At 34.3% G+C, this 26150-nt stretch overlaps 2 protein-coding genes across 2 annotated transcripts; one reads left to right on the plus strand and one right to left on the minus strand.

Moving 5' to 3' along the window:
• Positions 1-7361: 7361 nt before the first annotated feature.
• LOC18102035 (serine/threonine-protein kinase-like protein At3g51990) lies at positions 7362-9436 on the plus strand. The gene has a single exon (XM_006379014.3). It carries the CDS (start codon positions 7673-7675, stop codon positions 9116-9118), a length of 1446 nt encoding a protein of 481 aa, XP_006379076.1. The 5' UTR covers positions 7362-7672; the 3' UTR covers positions 9119-9436.
• Positions 9437-13192: 3756 nt separating this feature from the next.
• Positions 13193-25812, minus strand: LOC7467355 (protein transport protein SEC31 homolog B). The gene is made up of 22 exons (XM_002313291.4): positions 25232-25812; positions 24123-24177; positions 23897-24019; positions 21552-21648; positions 21428-21464; positions 21237-21342; positions 21094-21151; positions 20218-20315; positions 19849-19968; positions 19501-19543; positions 18732-18841; positions 18523-18650; positions 17836-18397; positions 17578-17670; positions 16984-17169; positions 16687-16900; positions 15681-15793; positions 15366-15563; positions 14950-15081; positions 14586-14868; positions 13867-14105; positions 13193-13758 (listed from the first exon to the last, which is right to left on the minus strand). Exons 1-22 carry the CDS (start codon positions 25546-25548, stop codon positions 13663-13665), a joined length of 3408 nt encoding a protein of 1135 aa, XP_002313327.2. The 5' UTR covers positions 25549-25812; the 3' UTR covers positions 13193-13662.
• Positions 25813-26150: the final 338 nt, after the last annotated feature.

Here is a 26150-nt window from a genome sequence, read left to right on the forward strand (position 1 = left end):
CTACTATATTAAATTAATTTTTTTATTATATCATAAAAATACAAAAACCAGTTTACAATTAATTTAATATTAAATAATAAAATTTAATAAAAACTCAATATCAAATAATATAATTTAAAAAAAACAAGTCAATAAAAAAAAAACTATAAACTTGAGGCTACGTGGCCCAACATGCTTAGACCAGTATTTATTTTTCATTTTATAAGAAGCGAGGTTGTCTACCCCTTTTTTTTTGAAAAAAACAAAACAAACAACAGACTTTTCAACTGAACTACATAACAAGAACATTATAATAGTAATCAACTTTTCCTAGCTGATTAACTAAACAAAAAGTTCAAAAAGAGCACGTGTCCAGCCCTCCCTTTCTAACACGTATTCTAGAAAGATGTGTAACCACAGACTTTCCAGATTCCACCAAGTCGTCGATTTTCTATGGGCTAATTTATATATATATATATATATATATATATATATATATATATATATATATATGTATGTATATATATATATGTATGTATGTATGTATGTATGGTCCCGTTGAATTATGGTCGAATTGAACAGATTGGCTGAATGGCATTTAATCTAATTTAATTGAAAAAGTAAACTTGGACTATCCAGTAATTGGCAACATGGTATTTTAATAAATAAATAAAAATATAAACTTAGACTATGTATTAAATTTAGTTTTTCATATTTTTGCTGCTTTCAACTTTTAATATTTAGTTTATTATAATTAAACTTTCTAATTTATTTTAATATAAATTCACTAATTTTAGCACAATATCATATTATATATTGAGAGTTTTACAAGTTAATTATGATTGGCTGTGACCAATTCATATGTTGTTATTTTAATATTATTTTAAAAATATATTATATAATATGTCACCATTTAGATATTTTAAAAGTATTTTGGTCCATATACATCCAAAATTTAATTTTGTAACGTCTTTATCTTTTTTAAAATTTAAAAAAATAGCAAACATCACGGTTAAGAAAACTAGTTTCTTCATCTAAGATTTGTTGTGATTTTAAAATTTTAATTTTGCTTTTACTTTAAATTATTTTTTTTGGATGCTTTGGTATATTTATGTTAAAAATATATTATTTTAATATATTTTCAAAAAAAAATATTTTTTAAAAAATCAATATCTTACACTGATAAAATTAATTTAAGAAAGAAGAAACGTATACATTATTGGATTTTTAAGGTTGTCCTATATTTAAAATAACCTCGACTGATCCATGTCCACAAAATAAAATATGCCTTTGCCTAGCAGTCTCTACTCTCTACACGTTATTGTGCATGATTTCCCGCACACAGGTGGACTTATAAGTTACCACACACTTCTTATTTAAAATATATTATTTTAATATATCAGTTTTAATATAATGATATTAAAAATAACATTTAAAAAATAAAAAATATATTATTTTAATATATTTCAAAACAAAAATTAATTTGAAAAATAATATCTACCACACTCTAGGCAGATCCTAGGATAATCAGGCTTGATAATCAGGCTTCATATATCTATGTACACTATATTCCCTATTTTTTTAATTTAATCTTTTTCAAATTAACAGCCGGAGTAGTGGTAGCCACAATAGCATCACAAATAATAATAGTGTACAATTTTATTTTTATTTCTATAATTATTTTTTCAAACAATGATGATAGATTTTTTAAAAAAAAATAGAATAATACACCAAAATAAGTAATGTACATGAAATGAAAGCATGGTGATTTTAAATAAAAGCTGATTTATATTTACCCAACCTACGGCAAAGGGACGCAACATCGCAGCTAGTTAAGTTTGCCTTGATATGGGCCAAGGCCCAATGGGGCATATCCCCTTTACTTTATCCAGTTTCGAGCCATTATGTTTGGGCTTCATGGTCGTGCTCTCATAGTTGTGGATCTACCAGTGGCACGCCATGTGTCACATATCTAATGTTGTTGTTAGACAAAAGCTTCTTTTGGAAATCAGTACGGCAACATCAGTTCTGCCTGCAATATTGACGCTCGAGATTGAATTAGGTTGATGAACACTGATTTCTTGCATATATGAATTGGAAAAAAAATAATATAAAAGTATGAAAATGAGTTTTGATCAACAGTTTTGATCTTTTTAATGTGAAAGTTTGTTGCACAATCAATTCACGTAGAAAACAGGTTGCTTCAGTTGTAAGAGAGCTTCTTAGATATTGCTCACTCAATGAGGTTAAGAATTTGAATCTCCTTTATCATAATATATAGTTAGTCATCGATAATGCTCTAAAATTTAATATACTCGTAAACGAGAATTTTTTTTAAGTGTTTGGTTAATGGATAATCATATATTTACATTAATATTATTTTTTTTAGAATTCACAAAGTTAATGATTGGTGATAGAAGATCTAACACCCGCAAAACAGTGTTTTTTTATGCGATATAAGAACACTTCAATGACAAAGTCAATGACTTTTAATAAGAGATTACAATAAATAAAAGAATGAATTTTAAATTATAAAAATAATGGTGTTTGTTTTTATTTGTGTATGATAAATACTCTGAGAATATGAATATAAATATTTAAAGAATAGAAAAATATGAACATTTTACCTGAATGGTTCAAGGGATATATATAGTCTCTAAACCTTGTTATGTTGCTTAAATGGAGGGGTTGAAATGTTATTTCCTCCTGATAACATTAATGATGAATCAACATCTCTTACACAATATTAATAAGGGATAAATATCTCTTATATAATATTAATATTAATGAAAATATGAGTATTAATGAGTATGGCCGCTACTTTGCACAAGCTGTTCTCCGAGTGGGTTATTAAGGATTAAGATTAAGAGGAAAAAAAGTTATAATTGTTTTTTTATCCCATAAATTTTAGGATAATTAAATAATATCTTATTAATTATTTTTTAGATCTATTTTAAATAAAAAATTAGATTATGAGCTTCATCTTTTCTTTTCTCTTTATATCTATTTTTTTCTTTAAGATATACTTATTAAATAACTAATAGAATATTACTCTTTGCACATCAATATACAAGCATACTAATATTTATAAGCACGTTATATATTATTCATCAAAATTAAAATAAGGTAGTTTTTAATCCTTTTGTTTTCTTATAATTTTAAGTGGTTTTTAAAAACCTTTTCCCTCTTTAATCTTTTGTGTTTGAGAGTTGTATGAAATGGTATCTGAACTTTATTTGTGTGAAATTTAAATCCTGCAATATTGGTGCTGATGTATTTGTTTTTACTATAAAATTTTATTAATGTTGGTTTTAGCGCTTTATGTAACTAGAAAAATGAGATCGAGTATTAAGAAGAAATTTGGATTTTTTGAATTTCATTCTAGATTTTGGGTGTTTATAATGAATTTAAGTCAAATGTGATATCTTCTCAGAGTATTTTTTATTTTAAAATATAATAAAATTATATAAATTTTTATTTTTAAAATTTTATTTTTGAATTCAGCATATCAAAACTATAAAATAAATATCAAAAATAAATAATTTAAAGCTAAAAAAGATAAATTTTTTCAAAATCATGGTTTTCAATATTTTTTTAAAACTATAATAATGTGTTTTTGTGTGAAATTAGGGTAAAATTGGAGTTTTTTTTGTGAAAATTTTCAGTTTTCGACACCGTTCAAGTCACTAGAAATTTGGGAAAGGAGACTAGATGACGCGTCATCTCTTAACGAAGAGAACACGTCTGCCTTCCCTTCCCTTTTTTATATATATATATATATATATATATATATATATATATAATTACTGTGTCGCACCTTTCCAGACCCAGCACGCCAACCTGGTTACCTAGAGGCCCTGCATTTGGGTTCGCGCCCCCAGCCCAAGTTTTGTCCTCTCTTTTTTCCATTTTCTTTTCTTCTTTCCATTATTTATTATTTTTTCAGCACCAGTTATTTCTCAATAATTAATGGTTGTTTTTGTTATTTTTCATACAGCCTCGAAAAAAATGATTATTTTCCGCAATTCTAATTTTATTTAATATTTTTTTAAAATAGTATAGGAAATAATCATTATTCTAAAAAATAATGATTTTTCATGAAATCTTTAAAAAATGAACAATTATATAAAGAAATTATAATAGTAGAGGTTTGATGGTTGATTATTAATCAATATAAAATGCATAGTTTTCATAAATTTAATAACTATAACACTTAAAAATCAATGTCGACTGATGATTCGCATTTAGAATAAAAAAATGTCTAAATAACAAAGCTTTAATAATTGATAATTTAGCATCTTTTAAGTTTAAGTTATTTCTAACTCCTTATGTATTGTTTTAAAATTTTTAAGAAAAATCAAATGGGATAAATGACCAGGAATGAAATTAAAAAAAAAAGACTAAAATCTCAAAAAGTTAGTAACAAAAAAAAATAAGGGTTGAAATTTATAAAATTACAAACTAAATGACACGATTGTTTTTTGAAATGATTGATGAGAATTTCAATTGCACGAGAGAGAAAATAAAAACACTTCATCATAGCCTAATTGAATCTTCTCTGTAAGCATGCGCCACACCGCTAGAAAGAGGATGACTCGCCATTGCCGCACATAAAGGATCTTGGTAACCGTACGACCTCACAAGTGTCGCCTGAAAGGCACGAGGGCTATCACACACTAACTCGTGTATTTTTTTAATAATATTTAATTATTTTAAATTATCAAACAACCTTTAACTAAATTTAAAAATTAAAAAACAGAGAAAAGACTAGAACATTCTTGAAATCAATCTTAGTTATTTTAGATTTTAAAGTTAATTTCATCATTTAACTATTTAAACAAAATGGAAAAGACAAAGAAGTCTTTATGTGTACGTTCACTTTTTTTTCCTTATAAAAATATGATTGTAACTTAATCGTGTAATTTTTTTAAAGAGATAAAAGAGCTCCTAATCGAAACCTAAATATGTTTTTTGTTTTTAGGGGTAAAATAATTATTCTATCGTGATAAAAATAAATATCCTGACCAATTTATTCCAAATTAATTTTGCAATGTTTAATAAATTCCTTGGCAAATACGATTCCACCACCAATTGCAAGCTTCTTCAGTTTTTGAGGGAATAACAAAAATATCATTTTACTATTCCAATAATGTAATGAAATATGTCTTACGTCATGCTGTTTTGATAATGGCTTTTAGTTTATTTAAAAAAAATTAATAAACTAAAAGTAGTTGGTGTTTTATTGTTCCAACATTGTTCATTCGGTGATATAAGTGTAGTCTTTTCAACTGAAAACCCGACTAATTTGTCCTAAACCAAGTGTTTTTCTTCATTAAAAATCAATCAATCAATTCTACCAAATTTAAATCACCAATTTTTGTTGACTAGACATCAATGAATTTTGAAAAACCAAATACATAAAATTTACTATGGCAATTTAGGGTAGAAAAGTTTTTTTCATTAAAATTTAATCTATATATTTTTTAATAACTATAAATTAAACTAAACATGTTTCGAAAGCAAATCGACAGCAATGCGCGGGCTGCATACTAGTTATGCTAAATAAATAAAAAAATAATTATCTAATAGGTGGTCAAGTAGTAAGAGTTTGGGATTAAGGGGTTTGCTTTCCCTGTAATCTCAAGTTCGAGTCATGTGGTTGCTAATATGATGGTCACTGGAGGTTTACATGGTCATTAACTTCAGGGCATGTGAGATTAGTCGAGGTACGCGCAAGCTGGCCCGAACACTCACGTTAATAAAAAAAAATGCATACGTACCTTCTTTGAGAACTCTTAATTATTAGTAACTAATTGTATTTTTATAAAATATGGTTGTGCCTGCTGTATTTTGGAGATTAATTCTTAAGATAAATTATCAAAATTGTAATTTATAAGTGCAGTGAGTTCTCTATTAAGAATGATTATGATATCGGTCGCCTGAATTCGGAGCAGTCGCAGGTTACAACTTCCCTTTCAGTTATGGTTTGTAGCTTTGGTCCCCTTGAGAAAAAGCACATCTGGTCCGGAAGGAAGTGGTGTGTGATGGGTTGGTATCTACTTAACTGATGGGCTTTCTGTAGCATTCGTGTCAGGAAAGTTATCGACAGCCTCAAGCAAACGAAAGATAGCTACAGTACTGTTACAAACACATCATCCTTAAATTTCAAGTTTTTCAAGGAAATTGTTTAATCTATTTACCAAAAGAAATTATACATTCTGAATTCATTTAGGCCAAATTAATTGGGTTTTAAGTTAACCCAGTTTTGATATTGATTCGGTTAAATCTGATTAAACTGGTAAAGTTAATTTTATAATTTAATTAACTTAATTAAATCTGGTTCAAACCTGACTAAATAAATATTAAAAGATTTCTTTAAAAAAAATTAAATAATAATATTTCACTGGAGTTAGTTGATTTAATGACTTTCAAGTTGACTCAAAAGTCAAAATGATTGAGCAATTCAAGTTGTTTTTCAAATTTGATTCTAAATCTGGTGTTACCCTTAGGATACGTTTGGATCATGAATCAACAACATTGTAGCTGTCTCCGCGTAGCAAGTCACATGAGTCCATTTTTCTTGCGTATTGGGCGGTGCAGATAATGCTGCCCTCCATACAAATCAAATAGGAATTTCATGATCCGGACAATTAATCTTTTACTGCCTCACCACCATTATTGGCCACCGCTGTCGCCGCCTTCATTTTGCTGCCAGCATTAATCAGCGGTGTAGCCACTACCTTTCCAATATTGCCGCCATGCCACAATGACAACAGCCATTCCTTCACTGTCATCTTAGAACCTGTTTGGAAGTGATCTATTTGGAAGTGCAGTTCTGGTTATTTTTCAAATTATTTTTTATTTTAAAATACATGAAAATGGTATTTTTAAAAAATATTTTTAAAATCAACACATCAAAATATAAAAAAATAATTTTTAACAAAAATAATTATTTTAAAAAAAAATATAAGCTAACCCCCGTTTCCAAACGCTATTTATTCGCAAGTATCACCATACTTCTTCCATCATTTACTGCAACGAATAGCAAAATGTTCTGCCTCGAAGAAATAATTTCTTTTAAAAAAAAAAACAATCATTTTCATGAAAATATAAAAAAACAAACATGCCCTAGAAGGCTAGAAGTAGTAATTTAAGAAAAGGGTATAAAGCTCAAAATAAGAAAAATTACATGACGCAACATTTGGGAGCTCAAGCTGACAGATCATATTTAATCTTTAATATTTTTAGAAGAATAATTATTCATTTTATCTGGATTCGCTCCCTGTAATGTAGATAGCTAGATAAAAAGAACAGTAGCTTTTACTGCAGCGGCAAGTTAATTAATTAATTAGCAAAGGCAAGCATAAAATCAAGGCATGAAAATAGCCTAGGGATTCCAAGCCAGTGGGCTCTCCTCCCTACCTTGTCTAAGGGACCAGGAACCCAAAGAAGACTTTCTGCTGTACCCACAACCCACCCCTCCATCCCATCATCCAGCCACCTAAAAGGCTAAAACCACAGTGTGCCACACAGAAACTTACCTCTGTAAGAACCTCCTCCTCATCATCTTCAAGTATCAAAGTCTTGCACTTCTTGCAATATTCGTTCTTTCATACCTATTCAATCGATAAAGAGCATCGAGAATTCGTTTTTCACCTTGATTTCCCGAAAAAAGAAACCGACATTTTTCCTGATGGGATACCTTTCTTGCAAGGCAGACTCGGCCATTGGCATAATCTCTACTACCTCAGCATCTCAAACATCTTCTTCTTCTTCTAAAAACAAACAAGAAAAACCCATCAAGATCCAGGAGTTTAACTACAGTGATATTGAGGCAGCCACCAATGGTTTCTCTGACCAGAAACTGCTGGGCAAAGGCAGCCATGGCTGTGTCTACAAGGCTGTTTTACGTGGCCGACATGTTGCTGTTAAGAAACCGTCAAAGGGTTTTGAAATTGGCCAAGAAGTCGATAACGAGATCGAGATCTTGTCCAAGATTCACAGCCCAAGATTGGTAAACTTATTAGGCTTTGCTAATGATACCAAGGATAGATTGCTTGTTGTTGAGTTTATGAGTAATGGCACTCTTTATGATATTCTTCACTCAAATTCTAGACCACCCAATTGGGGTAGAAGAATTAGGATGGCTTTGCAAATTGCTAATGCTATTGATACATTACACTCACAAAACCCACCCATAATCCATAGAGATATTAAGTCTGCAAATGTTTTGATTGATAGGAATTTCAATGCAAGACTGGGTGATTTTGGTTTAGCACTTAGGTGTGGTGTTGATGATGATTATAGACTTAAGTCAACCCCACCTGCTGGAACCATTGGCTATCTTGATCCATGCTATGTTACCCCGGATAATTTGAGTACTAAAACTGATGTGTTTAGTTTTGGGATTTTGTTTTTGGAGATTATTAGTGGAAGGAAGGCTATTGATGTGGGGCATTCGCCGCCTTCTATTGTAGATTGGGCAATTCCACTAATTAAAAAGGGGAAACTTGCTGCTATATATGATCCAAGAACTTTCCCTCTTAAGGATCCTATGATTAGGAAGCAGCTGGCTTTGATTGCTTCTAAATGTGTGAGGTCTTGTCGGGAGCGGAGACCTGCAATGAAGGAGGTTGTTGATTGGTTAACTACATTGAGTAAATTAGTTCCGCTTCATTCATGGAATGGGTTAAACAATCCGTGCATGATGGTGGAGACAATGGGGCGTCCTGTTGAACTAAGAAACACACGGTTTGGTTCCAGACCACAAGGTGATGGAGAAGAGAATTTGAATGAAATAGATGGTAAAATGGGCAGGAAATCAATGATGGATACACGGCGAGTGTATTCAGATTTGGGGTTTCGAAGCAATTTGATGGAACTCATGGCTGGAACAGATGCCGAGACTGATGGGGTTGAGTCTAGTTTGAAATCTGCAAATCGGTTTTCTAGTTCTAGATTTGTTAGTCCACGATATGGTATGGAAGGAAGAGCTCAATCTCATGCCCATGGTAAAAGAAAAGGTCTCTTTCAAGCTAGAAAAAACCAATCAGTTGGGGGTGGTTCAGAATTATTCCCAACAAGGGATAACGCAGTTGCTCGTTCAAGTTTTAGTGGCCAAGGTTGTTATGGGATCTAGTATGCTGCAAAGATTTGTTTGAAGTGGCTTGACAGTAGATCGAAGCTCAGGCTTGTAAGCTTCTCTTGCTTGAGAAGTACGTTGTTGTAGATTTGTTGGTAGCTCATTGATTAGTGGTTTTCATTCAATTATCATTTTTCAACGCTCATCCAAATGTTGATGTCTTGTTAAATTCCACGTACATTTAGATCAAGGGCACATTGCTCATGTCCCTTGCATAGGTTGTTGATCCTTTCCATTTATTACATCGTTGTTATGCCAAGCTGATGTATTGTCAAGAATTCTGTTGAATAAATAAGTTAAAGTTGATTCAGAACAGTTCGGATTGCTTAGAATCTTTAACTTCTCCAAATGTCTTACGGACGTGCCAAATTTCTGGTAGCTTTTTTATTAGCCAGAGTTTGGTCCTGTATTTTCTGTATTCTACAGACAAAAAGTATCTTTGGAATTAGGGTGAGACATCACTGGAATTTAGAATTAAAAGATGAAGAGTTCTTATCATATGAAGGAATGTTGGTGGTTCATAATGTTTACTTGTACAAGTTGTCGGGCTTTAGCAAAATCAGTGTGAATAAAGCTTATTTTGTCAGCAAGCAGTTTGGCTCTTGTGCTGTTTTCCATTGAAGAGAATTTCTCTTGATGATCTGTTTCTTTTGAAAATTGCGTTGTTTCAAGAAAACTCAACTCAAAAACTTGTGGGCCAAGGCTCAATCCTATAGTTAATTGTGTGGTCTATGATCTGTCTTCTTCAGTAGCAGAACGACATACAATTTTTTCACGCTAAAACAATTGCAGGTAGATATTCATTTCCAAAGACAAAACAAATATACTGCATCAAATTGGAATTTCTGTGACAACAAAGGCGTTGAAAAAACATTTCTTGTGGACATTTATTTCTTAAGTTATCTATGAAATTCTCTCTTAAGCTTTGAAATTCCTGCAAATGTGATGGAGATTGCTCATAGCGCAACTTCCAAAAACAAAACTCTGCTTTCATATTAACTCGCTTAGGAAAATCTAGTAGCAGTATAGCACTAGAGACTTCTTTCTACCTTGAGACAGACATTTGTCATGTAGGGCATTGATATTGGCTAGGTTGGTAACCAAAGTCTTACCAGGATTTTATCCGGTTAATCTTAAAAAACCATATCTTTCTTTAATAAAAACTTAGTTTGTTTGATTTTGAGATTTGGATAAACAGTTGAAACTTCAAACCACCTCTTTCATTATAAAGAATTGTGAAGGACTCAAGCATTATTATTCTTGATAAAACAGCGGTTGCTAATTGTTTCAATGATTGGCAAACTTACAGATGTTATGTTTACTCTAAGAAGGAACTCCTCTGACATGATTGATATTAATCACAGATGGACCTACTAAGATAATTAATTGGCATTCCTTCATTTAAAACAACTGCGTTGTCTTTTTCCTATGTGTAATCATACACGTAAACATATTTCCTCACGTTCTTGTGCTAATCACTTGTTCATTAAGGGCTAAACATTATGCTGCAACAGGTAAAGAGCATCACCAGCTTCGTTAAATTCAATCAGAGAGAGGGAGAGATTTAACTCCAAGTGAGATTGCATTACCTGTCACATTTTTCTTCAGACGTCTCATTCTCAACACCTGTTTTTTGTTTTACCAGACAAGGACTGCACAGAATCCAAGTTGTCCATTCACATGGATATATATCATGTTAGACAAAAAAATGTTATTGGTTCAAACAATTGAAGCTCAGTTCAGTTGAGTTATCCACGCAAGAAGAAGGTGGCCCAGAAGTTTTGTTTCAAGCTTCAAAAACCAGGACAGAGAGATGGTGTCCGTAGCTGTTAACAGTGAGCAGGAAGATTTATATTCCTCACCACATTTCAAGGCTTTACAGCTCATGTAATTACCAATAGCATGTGCCTCTCCTTTTCATAAGCCAAGACAGTTGCGTTATGCATCCACTGCTTTGACTTTCAACTAAAGCTGAAACTACATGCTTTTATTGTTAACAAGATGGAACCCCATTTTCTTGGATCCTATTCCTCACCAGTGGATCAGTATGATTTATTTTCCCTTCAATTTTTGACATGGAACACTTTCATCATTGCGTTTTTTTTTTGTAAATGCTTGAAGTCCCACTAGACTAGCTTTCATGTTCAAGACTAAATAAATCTCTCCTCCACTAAAAATCTTAGGCAGTTCAAGTTTTTTAGTTGGCAATCTTACCTTAGGTTAAGATTATCTGAAACTTGATTTTGCGAAGAGCAGGACACTAATTATACAAGTCAAAACCTGAAGATTTTTGTGTTTTTATTTGTTTTCAAAGCATATTATAATTACGGGAGCTGCGAGTATTGCAGGGTAAAGGGGTATGATCATGATGGGGAGGTGTTTTTACTTATTACCGGGCCGAGGAAAACGTCAAAGGCTCTTGTTTTCTTCGAGAGGCATTTCTTTTGTCTGTACGTTATTGGCTTTTATTGATTAATTCAGTTACCTTTTCTAGTCATCCAGTCAATGCAATTACTAGATTCGAAGTTTCAAATCTTGTCTTCACGGTGATTAATAATAATAATAATAATAATAATAAAGAGTGATAATTTCAATTTGCCTCAAGGTTCAGGAATAGTCTAGGTTTTCACCTTGTACTATTGGCTGAATCCATGTCATCCCTGATTTTTCAAACACAAATCAATTTATCCCTTTTGTTTTTTTTATTAAAAAATAATATAAACCAAATCTACAAATTTTATGAAACTTAAACTAAGGTTTAAGATTTGATAAAAAATTGTTTGGCAGTGTAGTTCCGATTGCTTTTCAAATAATTTTTCATGTCGAAATATGTCAATGATGTTTTTTTATTTTTTAAAAATTATTTTTAACATCAACATCAAAACGATTTAAAATATACTAAATTTTAGCAAAAAAAAATTTAAATTTTTTAAAAACACGCTTTACACTAAAAAATAAAATCTAAGATACAAAATGAAATATAAAGAGATGAACAGTAAAGATATGCATCTATAGGACTCATTATTGGAAACTACTTTTCTTTCTTTCCTTTTCTTTTTCAAAATATCACTAGTAAAATAGAGCAAGACTAAAATTGTTCGTTAGAAAAAATAAAGAATTGCTAGTAATTCAATAGTTTAATTTTATAATTTTTTTATCTATAATATTTTAATTTGATAAGTTATTCATCACATCCTCACCGTTCATGTTGGTTTTATCAAATTTGTTGAATGGCTACTTAATAATTATATCAAAAGTTTAAAAGTTATTTTTTTTTTATATATTATATGTGAGAGAGATGGATTTCTCGGCTGGGTAATTTTAAAGTTCTGACTTTTGTGATTTCCCTCATTTTAAACCTTTTATTTTATTTTCAGTTATTGCCTAAACTTGATGGAAAACAGATTCCGAACACCATGAAGTCTTGAACTCAACAAGTTTAGCTGACAGGTCAACTTTTGACGACACGTCGTTTGGTGGCGGGGATGCCTGGTAAGCTGCCAACCCATCATCCATTCGGTGGGTTCCGTAAGTGACTTGCCGTTTTTACATCGTGTCCCTTAACATACCAAGAAAGGAAAGGCTCTGCAAAGAGCTTCCCAACAAACAGAGAGAGAGACTTACTGTTACAACAGCCTCTTGCTTGGAAGAGGTAGAAATTCTAAAACTACACTCTGCAAGGCCTCAGGGTACAAAGAATTCTTTGAAACAGACATGCAGCTTGTTCTTGGACTCGGCAAAGCAGAGCAAACCGAAGAGACATTATCATTATCCCAAACTATGTCATGAAACCGTGGCAGATGCAACTTCTCTTTTGTTTTCAAGTTCTGCAAATAAGCATCCATGGCCATTGAAATAACAGCAAGACCACCAGATACAAAAATCAGTCCCGACTCCCGACTTGCATATCTCATGAGCATGTCGTGGCTCTCCGTGCAAAGCCCTGGCCTTGGAGGCCAAGGAAGGGGAGCTGGAGCGTTAGGGTCACCGGAAAATGTTTTAAGCAGAGGAATGAAATTTCTAAAACTCATCTGGGAGAAATGAACGAGGACGAGGGGGCAAGCCAGACACTTCAATAACAAACACGTTATTAGAAGCTCCATTGCTCAAACAAATGATAATATCATGAGGGAGAGATACAACTGATGGTGACAGCAGTAGATGCTTAATGCCACTACTGAACTTCAACCAGAAATGTAAGTTGCAAGAACATTGGTGGACAAAAAACCAAAACTCTATTTCCCAATACTACAGACAAATGTCAAAAGATTAAAAAGAAAAAAGAAAAAAGAAAAAAAATAGAAGCAATATCATTAATGTCCTGAGAACTATCCTCACTGACTCATGGTAGAAAAAGCATTACTGTTGAGTGTTGAGATCTTGTAACAACGATGTGGGGCAAAAATCCAAAACCCTACAGTTCTGTCTAGAGAAGTAGCTTTTGTGTACAATGAAGAAGACAGCCAGCTAAATGAGCTCCAGCACATGTCAAAAGAGAAATGCCAAGTAGAGATCATATAGTTTTGAATTGTGTTTTAACTTTATCTCACACCAGCACCCTGCCTTGCCTTGATCATTCTTTTGAGCGTTGCCAGCCAGAAGTTACATTCGTCCCACTCACTTGTGGTAAGAAGCACCTGTTCCGAGCACATGAACAGAAAGAGTTATGGTGCTTGAAACTCACTTCAGGTTACCAGCACATATTAAAAGTGTCAAAGCATAAATAGCTCTTAAGTAACACATGCCTGGATTTGTAGAGCTGAGCTAAAATCATTTCTGTCCAATGCCTGGCATAGCTGAACAAGCTTATCAGAAGCATTTTTTGAAATATCCCCACTGTTGAGTTTGGCAAACAAGGCACCTATTTTCCTTGAATTATCTTCAATTTCACGCCTCCTGGCTGGATTTGCACGGGCACCACCCAAAGCTTCTGATGTCTCGTTAAACAGTCTTGTCAATGTTACAATGACTGGTTTATGGTGAGCTGAAACACGATATTGAAATAAATTTGTCAGTCAGTCACACATCATAGAAATCATTGTAGTATACAAACAAAGCATATAACCTCTGTTATCATCAAATGTTAGAAACCAAACTGGTTGGGATTCCAGCAGATTATTGATCCAGCCTAAGCCAACATTTAAATTTCAAATGCTCTGATAGCAATCATTTTCACTCATTTTAGTCATGCATGATTTCTAGTCTCAAACCATCTCTACATGCTACAACATCCATGACAATTGATTGCTAGAACTGCCCATCCGTGAGGAACTGCAGCCTAAATGTTTGCTAATACATGACAGTTATTATTTCACAGCCTTAAAGCTACACAAAGATAACCTCAAATTATATAAGATAGACAGCCCTAGTGCAACCAGAAGTTTTCTAAAACTATTAGTAGATTAAAGTCGATAACCAAAGTAGATCTATTTTAGCAAAAGTGCAATTTTGTTTTGGCAATTACCAGGCACATTTGATGTATCGACTGTTTGCACAGTTGGTGGTGGAGCAGCGGGAGCCACAGCTGGTTGGACTGGTGCAGACTGAGTAGGACTAGGCGGCTGCATCAAACCAATTCCAGGTCTTTGAGCAACCCCTGCATGTACAGGCCTAAATCCCATTGGTGTTGGGCCAGGAGCAGCAACTTGTGGAATTCCATGGCCAGGAATTGCACCCACCTGAGATATAATAGGTCCTTGAGAACCAGTTGGGGGTTGTACAGGATTATAAGCAGAAGTAGCAGTTCCCTGAAACAAGCAAGCAAATTTTTTAGTGTATCACTCAGAAACATTAACACCAGATTTGCAATCCACAGTAAAAACACAGACTGGATATAACTGAGAACCCAATGTGGGTTGCTGATACTGTTGTGCATTTCTTAGACTGGGAACATTTGCTGGAACGAAAGTCCTGGTGGCTTGTTGAGTACCAGCATGAGGTGCAGGTGGAGCAAAACTTGGCTGTAAGAACAAAGGTGAAGTGATGAGTGGTAGTAACAAGTAGCACTAACTATTGACACAATTGTCGTTATCTATCCCAAAGAACAAAGAGAACATAATTCAAGCTTCAATCAACACATCTATATGCAAACAATCTCTTCCAGAAAAACTACAGTTTGAATGTCTTGGTACATCAAGGATATCACCAAGTCAGGAAATAAATCATATGTATATAACATGCAGGTGAACTATGTGATAAGTTATCTTTTACATCAAACAAAATCAAGATAAAGAAAACAGAATACCTGAGGTGCCTGAGGAGCAGAAGTTGGAACGAACATTTGGGGCTGTGGTGCAGGCTGATATGCTAGGGGCTGTGGTGCAGGCTGATAGGGAGTAGGAGCACCATATCCTCTTCCATATGAAGAGTCAATAGGTTGCTGATAATTTTCACTGTATGGACTGCCAGGAACACTCTGATGCATTTGTTGAGCTACTGCTCCCTAAAAAATAAACAAGCATAGAGTGGTCAATCATGTGAGCAACACATCACATTCTCTAGAAACATCAATTAAAACAAACAAAAAAAAACATGAGGAATGAAAAGCCAGAAAGTCCACCTGATAATAAGAATGAGAGGCATCAGCCACACCAAAACCAGACTGTTGGGCACCATAAACTGATCCAACTTGCTGTTGGCTGTTCTCAAAAGCTGGAGCCTTAGCTTCTTTTTCTGCATCAGAAATCAATTTCTTAATCTGATACCCAGTTTGAAGACAGCACTTAATGCAATAATGTCAGGGTCATGAGGCTATAGGAGAAGTTATGCTGGATTGTATTAGTGCTGGATTCAATTGGAGGGCCTACTTTAACCACGGTATAGAAGAGCTCTTTCTTGTTTCAACTAAGAAACACTTCCTTTACCACAATACACCAGAGTTATTAAAAGATGTCATTATATGACCTGAACATGACTCAAACACCAGAAAAACACCTGACTCAACTTTGACCACACCAGATCAAGCAAAAAGAAGTTTTCACACAATCCATTTGCTTTGTCAGTTCACTAAGAATGAGCTACACCAGGGGTAAAGGAAACCCTGCACCAAATGGTATGGACAAGGCTGAAAAGAAAAGCGGCGAGCTGAATGATAGAGCTAACATAGCAGGCAGCAACTACAAATCAAGTATTTCTATTGCCAGGTCTCCATACTATGTATTTAAACCTAAATTTCCCACTAGGATTGATAGAGGTTAAAGGGAATGAGATTGCAACATCGCAAGTTATACCACTTAGTAAAAGTATTTATATATATCATTGACAAAAATTTTGCTCCCTTTGTTTTCCCATTTCCTTTATTTTGTTTGGCTCAGTTTATATACTCCTATTAAAAAATTTAAACCAACAAAAAATAGTGCTCGTAGATTTGGAATTGAGATTGTGTTTTCAATGGCCATGATCTAGATAATATCCCATATTAATGTAACTGTTGTTGGAATATAAAATAATGGATGATCTCTCAACATCATAATGTCTGGAACTTGAGTGATAAACTACGATTAAGGATTGAAAACTGTGAAGTTTTATAATTCTGCATAAGAATTTTCAATCAACAAATGACGTACCAGTTTCTGTGGAGAGAGCAATACGGTCTCTTAAGATTGTAAGTTCAGGAGACAATTCATCAGACCCTAAAAGTTTCAAGTACTCCAGCGCTGTTGTTAAAAGGCCCTGACTGGCTAAAATTTCAGCATACTTCTCAACAAGCTTGCACAAAGAGGCACTAAATTGCTTTTGGCCACTTGCCAGAGCAAGTACGATAGTCTTCTCCATCAAATCCTAGCCAAACAAAGAATATAAATCAAACTTCCACAATGACAAACATAAAATACTTTTGAATTTCTACTTCACTGCAAGCTGACCTGAAGAAGATCAATGTACGATTTCCCTTCACTCTCGACTGTTAGACGCCTTGACCAAATTTCAACTGTTTTGTCAATATTGCCCGCACAGATATAACAAAGAGTCGCCGCCAATGTATTACCAGCAGCCATTAATTTTGAAGCAAGTGAATTGCATAGCATACTCCATTCCTCACTTGGTGCGAACTGTTATTTATGATGAAAGTAAATCAATATGGAGCAAAAACAGTGTCTTGCACATCTGTTTTAAGAAACATTTCCATGTGAAAACCTCTCCTCACCACAGGCTCACATAAAATTCAAGTGTAAGAATTGCAGGATCGAATATTTCATAATCAAAACGAACAGTTCAGTCCAAATATAAAAATTGAGGTGTAAGAATATCTCCACTATTATCTGCAAATAAATGTCCAAGCAGGCACCACTTCATGCACAGAAATTTAATTCCAACAGAAATAGCAAAAGACAAATAATCATCAATCAACAGTTAGATAATAACAGCAGGATATCTTGCAGTAGTCATAAACAATTTACTACTGAATTCCATCAATTTTTATATATGATATTCACTTCTTCAGGATTTGAGGAGCTTACTGTACAAAGGAGTGCAAGAGTTTCTTTCCAGTATTTGAGTGACCTGGAGTTTACAAGGGTCATTAGATCATTGTTCACCATCGCAGAAACAATCTGAAAATGAAAACAGTTGACAGTGAGGTGACAACTTCTAACCGATTGATAATAGGGGAAAGAATACAACATTGCAATACAGATACATGTATTTGCGAATACATTAATGGCCTTGGTGCAATAAAAAATAAAAACATAAAAGGGAAAAAATGTAAGTTAAGCTACCTTCAAGTAAGGTGAAGAGCTCATTTTAAGATATTGGTCACGTGTCTTCTCCCACAATGAAGTGCCACCAACATGAGCAATAACTAAAGCATCAGCCATTTTATTTGCCGTTATGCACTGTGCAACAGCCTCTTTGTAGTCTCCCAGAACCAAAGCACGCTGTATACAATCATCAAATGATGGGTCTGCACTCTCCTCGGGTGTCTCTGTTTCTTGTGATATTTCTTCTGCGCTAGGAGCAGATTTCTCAAGACCAACATTATCACCAGAAGGTACCGTAGAAGTATCAGCTTTGGGACTTGGAAGGTTGTTAAAAAAGTCTTCCCCGTCATCAGCAGAGAATATGGTGGCCTCTTGATTATTCTCATATCCCATTTCATCGGCTGGTGTATCATCAAGCCGAATGGCATTTATTTCCCGGGTGAGATCGTCCTCCAGTATAGCATCTTTTTCTTCAACTGGTACGCTAAAACCAAGGTGGGAGAGCATCCTAGTTCTTGCAGTTCCATCTTCTTCAAACATAACCTTCAAGAAACCCCAAGTTTCTCGATCGTCCTCTGACCTGCCAGGATGATTGACCAGACAGGCAAAACAGTTAGTCAATTTATTTGAAGGGAAAAAAAAAGAGTAATTGACTCTTTTTCTTGTCCTGAAAAGAAAAGGATTGCTTAATATACAGATGCATACTCAGACTCTTGAGATTTTTTATCACATAAAGCCTTCAACAATGGCTTCTCCCCATTTTGTATGGCACTTTCAAATTCAGATGACCGACTCACCAAACTGTCTTCTGTAACTAAGTTATGCAAAAAAACCTGAGAGAAACACTGAAAAGAGTAAGTACAAAGGACAAGTTGACAATACATGAGAAGAACAACTTCACCCAGAAAAGCTACCTCGGAAGCACCACCAGCAGATGACCTAGGGCGAAACGATACTAGCTTTCCTCCAAAGCCAAAAGAAACCCCAACCGGACGCTTATACCATTTTGGAGCTCTTAATTTTCCTGCATAAGAAAGACAGTAAAATAGATATTCTGAAATGAAACTCAAAATAGAGTATACAGGCTTCAAAGCATAAAAGAAACACAAAATAGTAAAAATAAAAAAGGACCATATATGAAATGCTCAACTTTCAAAGTCCCGAAACCCTAACATGCTTGCAGGGGACACTAAAATGATACTCTATCCCACTCTTTCATTAGATAATCACTTGTATACTATTTCAATCTCAAAGAAAAAAATTGAAGATGCAAAGTAATCTTAATCATCTTTTAATGTTGATATATCAAGTAGGACATCTTAAGCTAAACACAAACAATAGCACCACTTAAACTAGCTTAGCTCAGTCAAAGTTTTGTCCAACCTTGGAATTAAACGACAAACCTAAAACCATGCCTGGCTTGATACCAAGACATTATTTTATGGCGGTAAATGACCAAATAGAAAAATTTAAAAATTTAATATAGAAGGAAGAAGTTGGTGGTGTAGGCCATCAGGCTCAAAGAACACATCCCAGCCAGGATTCATGGGCATGTTATTATTTCGCAAAAGCAAATTAAATTGCTCCAGATCAACTGCTAAAGTTTATGGTATGATTATAATAAATTACACAGAAAACAGATGACAAATTTGACAACACCTCTTGTCTAATAAACTACATTACCTCTTCCAAAATCGCTCTCCCCGGCAATATATCGACTGCAACCCTGCAGAGAAAGATCCAAAACCAAAGACCTCTATAATGGAAATGAAATTTATTTTTAAAATGACAGAAACCATATCGCATTTCTATAGACTTTTTTAATTTCCAAGTAAGCATTCCATTATACAACCTACTCTTCCAAGCCAACACTATAAAGTTTCAACCCAGTGTATCATTTCTTTTTTTATCTTCTTTTTTTCTTGAGGTGCGATATAATTTTATAATGAGTGCATGTTTCCCTTCCCTTACTTGCTACGTGCTGGCCCGCAAGAAGACGAAATTTGGTAGCAGCATGACATAAATGCTTACCTCAATGTTGTAAATGCCAATCTTTCCATCAAAAGAAGATGCTGATATAACTCCAGGCATCTTGGGATACCAGTGAACATCAAAGTTCCAGTTCGTGCCAGCCGGTAATTCACAGGCAATCTACTCCAAAATTAAAAAAATAAGCATCAACCAAGTTTAAGAAAAGCATAGGCAAGTGAGAGCTTGCAAGGGGATAAAATATTCAAATTAAAATAATCTCATAGCTACCAAAAAGAAACTTATACGACTAAACTTATACTGCTGCAGTTGTACGAGTTTTGTAGCAGCAATTTCCTGCTGAGTTTATGTGATAAATCAAATTTTTATTCTTAAAAAGAAAAAGGCAGAAAAACAAGACTGTTCGATTACCTCTCCAGTTACTGTGTTCCAGCAGATTGTTCGGTTATCTTTAGCGCAGGTAAGCAAATATGAGCTGTCATTGGGACACCATGACATTCCAATTACACCTGGTGTAACAAGAGATGAGTCATAAAAAATACTAAGCCGCAAATTGTCACTAAAGGTTTTAAAAGAACAGAATTATTGAGCCTCAGTGTAAGAATCGGCCCATGGAATACTGCCAGGATAAGAAAGTAAGGACCATCGAGGATGAAGATATTTAATTAAATATCACATAAAATGCTACCCTGATTGGTGCACATACATGAGAAAAATAAAACATTTGCATTTTCTAGGTCAGAGATGATTTTTGTAACACAGCATATCCTTTCAGCCTCCAATATTACAAAGGATCACGAAATCAGAGAAGTTAAGACAATTGTTTCTAGCGAGCCTACTTGATTTTATACCACACAAACAAAGGAGAATGAAACAAAAAGAGAATCTGAAACTGCTATGAGTTCTATAGAAATCCGTAAAACATCTGCAAATTGAAAATTATGCAGAAACAAGATCCAGGTAAGTTACGAATTTCTTCCCAATCATTTTGTAGGTTTTGGGAGGAAAAGGATTCTAAAGTCTTAAGGAGGGGTGCTTTGTCAGCTATGGTTTGGACTTTTGGAGTATTTGGGTCAAGCATAGCTGATGCATCTTCAAAAACTATCCTCTAAAAGCAGCTTTGTGGGATAGGATAGTATTTCTGGATTCTTTATGGTGTTCCCTCTCAAAAAGATGATAAAACACAAACATAGCCACACTATGTTTATGTTTGTCTTCTTTTTGTCTATTTTTCTCTCTCCTCATAACCTAAGAAAAAAGAGTTTGAAATATCATATTATGTCGTACCTTTTGTGTGTCCCACAAACTCCTTCACAGGTTCAAGTACGTTTCGCATATCCCAAAGCTGCAAGCAAAAAGCATTATGAACTAGGAAACTCAATGGATATTAATACTTGAAAGAAAAACACTAGCAATAGTGAAGACATTACCCGCAGAGAAGGAGAGCTATCTTCATCTGATGCCACAACAAGCTGAGTGGCAACATCAGGATGCCACTGCAAAACAGAGCACCGCCTTCTAATTGAATCTCCAAAACTGTTTAAGTAGAGGTCTAAAATCAGTTTAGAAGGATAAAGATTTAAAAGATGGTATGGAGAAGGAATAGAAAGCAGAAACTTACGAAATCGCTGGTTTCTGCTTCTTTAGGTCCCAAACCACTGCAAATGAATGAAATGGTCAGCCTTCCACACTAAAAGAAAATAACTATGTGATCAATGGTAAGTGAGGCCATTTTGCTATCTCACCAGTTATTCCATTGGAAGAAGTGGATGCTAATATATGTTGAACTCTGCAATTCCAAGAAACATAAGAAATTTCTCCTTGGGCAGCAGAACCAGTACCCTACATAAAGATCCCACCAGACACAGCACAAAAAACAGAGAAAGAATCAGTAGGTACCAATAAGAGAGCAGGAAAGGGAGAGAAAAGGAGGTAGACAGGGGTTCTTTAAGTTGAAACCCTACTGCTACTAGTCCGAGAAAACACTATAAAGAATAAGGCTTCCAGCAACAACTAAAATCAATTTAAAATTTAAGGAAGTTCAAAAATACAGAAGCACAAGCTTTCTTTGATAAGGGATGAAATCAAATTCTTGCCAGCCTCAAAATCTAACTCCTATTATAAATGCGGGCATGAAACTACAAGAAAATGCAAGGAATGACACACTTTGGGCCTTAAGATGATATCAAACTTGCCAGGTTTTCCCTCTTCCTTCCAAAACCACCCTACCTTACTAAATGGTGACACCCTATCTATTAGCCAAGTCAGTGGAGCGTATCCTGAGAAAGAAAAGACTTCGACAATAAAGTCTTGCTGCTATTTGCAGAATGACCCCAGTTTGCATCTTCCAAAGGGTTAAACACCATTATCTCAACATCCTCATGTGAGATTCCAACCAGAGGCAGCGCATAATCAAGTCCAAATATATATCAAAATACCATGGACAACTCTCAAGCTAAAAGAGAAACATTCCCGAAAAGAGATTTCTATTCAGAAGCTTCCTTCAGAGCTTATGACAGGAGCTTAATTGTAGTTATGCTACAATGCATGCAAAACTCGGAAGGCAACAATGCCAGACAAAGGAAGAGCACTTTTTTTTTTTGGGGGGGGGGGGGGGATTGCAAAGATTATGAGATTACAGCATCATTACAATTTATCAATACAAAAATTTACCATCAAAGACTGGTACTTTGATAATTTAATATTGTTTTGGGCTATGGAGGCATTTAGGTACAGTAATCCTTGTTATACTTCATCTCAATCCTAATACAATCATTTAGAAGCTTTTGATTGTTGAATTTAGATTTTCTGGTTGGGAAAATTATATTAGCCATGTTATTATGTACTTCTAGGTAAGCAGGCATAAAGAAACAAATAATTGGATTTTTTTCAGCGCAAACAAACCTGTTGTCACATGGTTTTAGTCCTTATCCAAACATTTTGAAGCTTTTATTTGTTAAATTTGGATTTTCTGATTAGGAAAATTATATCGGTGCGTGTTATCTTTACTTCAAGGTAATGATGAAACATTAAAAATCTTCTACATCATTTTTTCTAAAAAATTTGTTGGATTCTAACACTATATAGAAATGAAGGAAAATGAAGACTAAGTGTTGAGCAGTCAATACTTCCCTTCTTGGGCATACAGGTTCCTTATAGTTGGTTTGGTGGTGAAGAATAGACACTTAAGAAGGTACATAATTGAACAAACATTCCAGCAATGTGAAATGTAGGAGATTGTAAGGTTAATTTCCAAACACGGGTAACAATATTATACACCAATTCCCCTAGATTTTGTTTCAGGATTTATTGAAGTAATTAACAAACATCATACACCTCCAATCTCATCCCTTTTACCTTACAGAAAGATCCTAAAAGGGATTCGAGGGATTAAAACTCCAACAACACCATGTTCAATCCAATCAAATCTTCATAACAATGCCAATAAAAAATATCTCCTTGACCCATTTTGTAACCAATTGATTAGGACCTGTAACTTTTCAGAGGTGTCATGGACTTATTAACAGATTTTCCTGCCACTCTGCCCCCTCTAATAATCTAATAACCAACAAAAAGTCATCTTTTCTGTCTCAAGTCAAGATATTTCAGCAAGCTTCCGAGGATCTCATATCAAAGCCAAACACGCAGCCTGAACCAAGTGTTCCATTGTTTTCCAAAGCACATAAATAAGAAAATACAAAATCTCAACCTAAACACCAGTCCTTGCTCATTACAATAAGATTGCATAACTCCAATGTTGCACATAGACAACCACACTGGAGAAGTATCATGGATTGCAATGGGTCTCCTAAATTACTTGTAAGGAAAGACTTAAAAGGAAGTAGGCATCAGCTGGAGCTGCTGGGTAGCAAGCAAAGATTAATGGATACATGAAAGGAGTCTCAGAAAAAAAGAAAGGGAGCAAAAAGGATCCCAAACACCTCTTTACATGTACATCTAGCAATAAAGAGCACTTTATAATAAATTTCTTCTTCATCAGTAAGAGTTCAATTGAGGGAACATGGCAATTAAAAGACAAAGTACAAGTGCAAAGAAACTTTAAAATGGTTAAGTGTCAAATGTAGCATACTTTGAGAGGTGGAAAATGTGAAGGTTCTGCAGGTGCAGCCAAATCCCATATGCAGATTTCACCATCATCAGCACCAGACGCAAGTAAGTTAGGATTGATGGAGTTAAATTCAAGGCCACGAACCTGAAACAGGGAGGAAAAGTGACAGGCATAAAATCCAGCCATCAAACATCTAAACCATGAGAGTGCCAGAAAAAAAAACATATTTATAAAAGAATAAACTTACAGGTCCTTTGTGTCGCGAAAGATGACTAACAAGAGCACTTTCACTTGGCTCAGAACTGGGAACAAAAAATAAAATACAAAATAAGGGCTTCATCGAACAAAAGAAAAGGAATTTAGACAAGATTTACAGTGTAGATTTCCATAACATCTTTAACATGAAAGATTAATTTTTTTGAGAAAAATTACATGCAGAGCAGAATTATATTTCTTAAATGCAAGAAAATAGGGAACTTCAAAATCCACCAAAGAAATCTATCCATGTCAATGCAAAGTATAATTCCAACTGGTTCCAGCCAAACCATCACCTGTCCAGTAACTCATTACCCGTATTAAATACCAATCCTCTACTTTTATACATTTCCAACTTCACAGAGAACTCAAACTTCAAAGCACAGGCAAAACAACCAAAAGATCAAGGCACGAAAATAAAAACCAAAACAGAAAAGAAAGGTGAAAAGCTCTCGTAACAAAATTTTAAAATAATAAATTCTTATCAATGCCAGCTCAAAATGAGATACAATCACCATCTAAACAGCCATTCCAACAACCAAATGAAATGCATTGCCAAGAAGTTCTACTACACTCAACTCAAAATTAGGTTTCATCCGAAATTTAATTTGAAAACAATTAATTGCACGGAAAACAAATATAAATATAAAGTTCATGAGAATAAAAATTTCCTACAGACCACATAAACTTCTACATTCCCTCCTATAAAATTACAAACAAAACTCAATTTAAATCAAGCTGAGCATTCCCTGATATACCAGTTTTACTGTTTTAAATCTGAACACAACCTTACCAAATTCCCATCTCTCCCTATATTCCCAACTCGTAAGAAACAACTCTGATCAAGACAATTCTGTTCAATTCAAATCCCATTCAACGCAAAACCAATCCATGCACAAACAAAACTAACGAAACCGCCAAATTAGTATCAGATCTCACTATACTTCCGAAATCCTCCCCTTCACTCCCAATCTCACTGACATTTCATCCCAATTAACAAACTAATCTCAATCAATGGTGGCAGTAAACCGCGGCCGAGGCGTCATCAGGAGCCGGATAAATTCAAAATAGATAATACATAAAACAAAATTCAAAGAATACCTTATCAGGGACAAAGGATTCCAAATATCGATGTTGCCATCAACAAGACCACCAGCAATAAGTCCAAGACCATAAGCATCAGAGCCGGATCCATTCCTACCCCAAGCGAGACGATTAAATCTCTCAGAACTCTGACACTCACCAACAACAGGGAGATCATGATCCTCCGATTGGAAATCAAGCTTAAAGATCTCAAGATTCGCAGACGAACTAAAGGACAGATCCACTGCCCCCGCCATCGTCCCCGCCGCCATGTAGGGCGAGTCCGGGGCTAACGCCACCGACGCCGATCTATTTACAGACTTAATAGACGCCATAATTCACTCCTGTATAACTACAAAAACGCTAATCGATAATTGGATCTGATTATGAAGAAATAAGAGAAATGGATTTAGGTTGAATTTTTTTAGGGTTTGATCTAGATTTGAGAGAAAATTGATTTATTATTATTTTTTCTATATAGACGTTACACACTTGCTTCGCTCCTATCTCTCTCTCTCTCTTTCTCTGTGTTTGTTTGTGTTGCGAGACGAGAGAGTGATGTGTTTGTTCGAATTTTTTTTTTTTGTTCTATTTTTATTATTATTTTCATTTCATTTTTGTGCCTTTTTTCGGGTTTAAGTTTGGTTAACTCGAAAAAGGAAGGTTTTTCTTTGCCCTTCTGTTTGTGATTGTGTGCTCTTCAGGTTGGACCTTGGGAGAAAGTGTAAGGGTGAGGGTTTTTTTTTGTCTATAAGGTCTATTTTGTGACGGTAAAACTCTCTTATGTCATTAACCAATTGCTTTATGACATGTGTCAGTAGTATCTCGCCCTCTATTTGTTTTGCTTGATGGAAAGGGCCCTGAAATTGATATTAAAACTATGTTTATTTTTTGAAATTTATTTTTTGAGAAATTATTTTTTAAATTTTTTTATATT

The sequence above is a fragment of the Populus trichocarpa genome, chromosome 9 (genome assembly GCF_000002775.5).
Source record: "Populus trichocarpa isolate Nisqually-1 chromosome 9, P.trichocarpa_v4.1, whole genome shotgun sequence".
In the NCBI taxonomy this organism is placed as follows: domain Eukaryota; kingdom Viridiplantae; phylum Streptophyta; class Magnoliopsida; order Malpighiales; family Salicaceae; genus Populus; species Populus trichocarpa.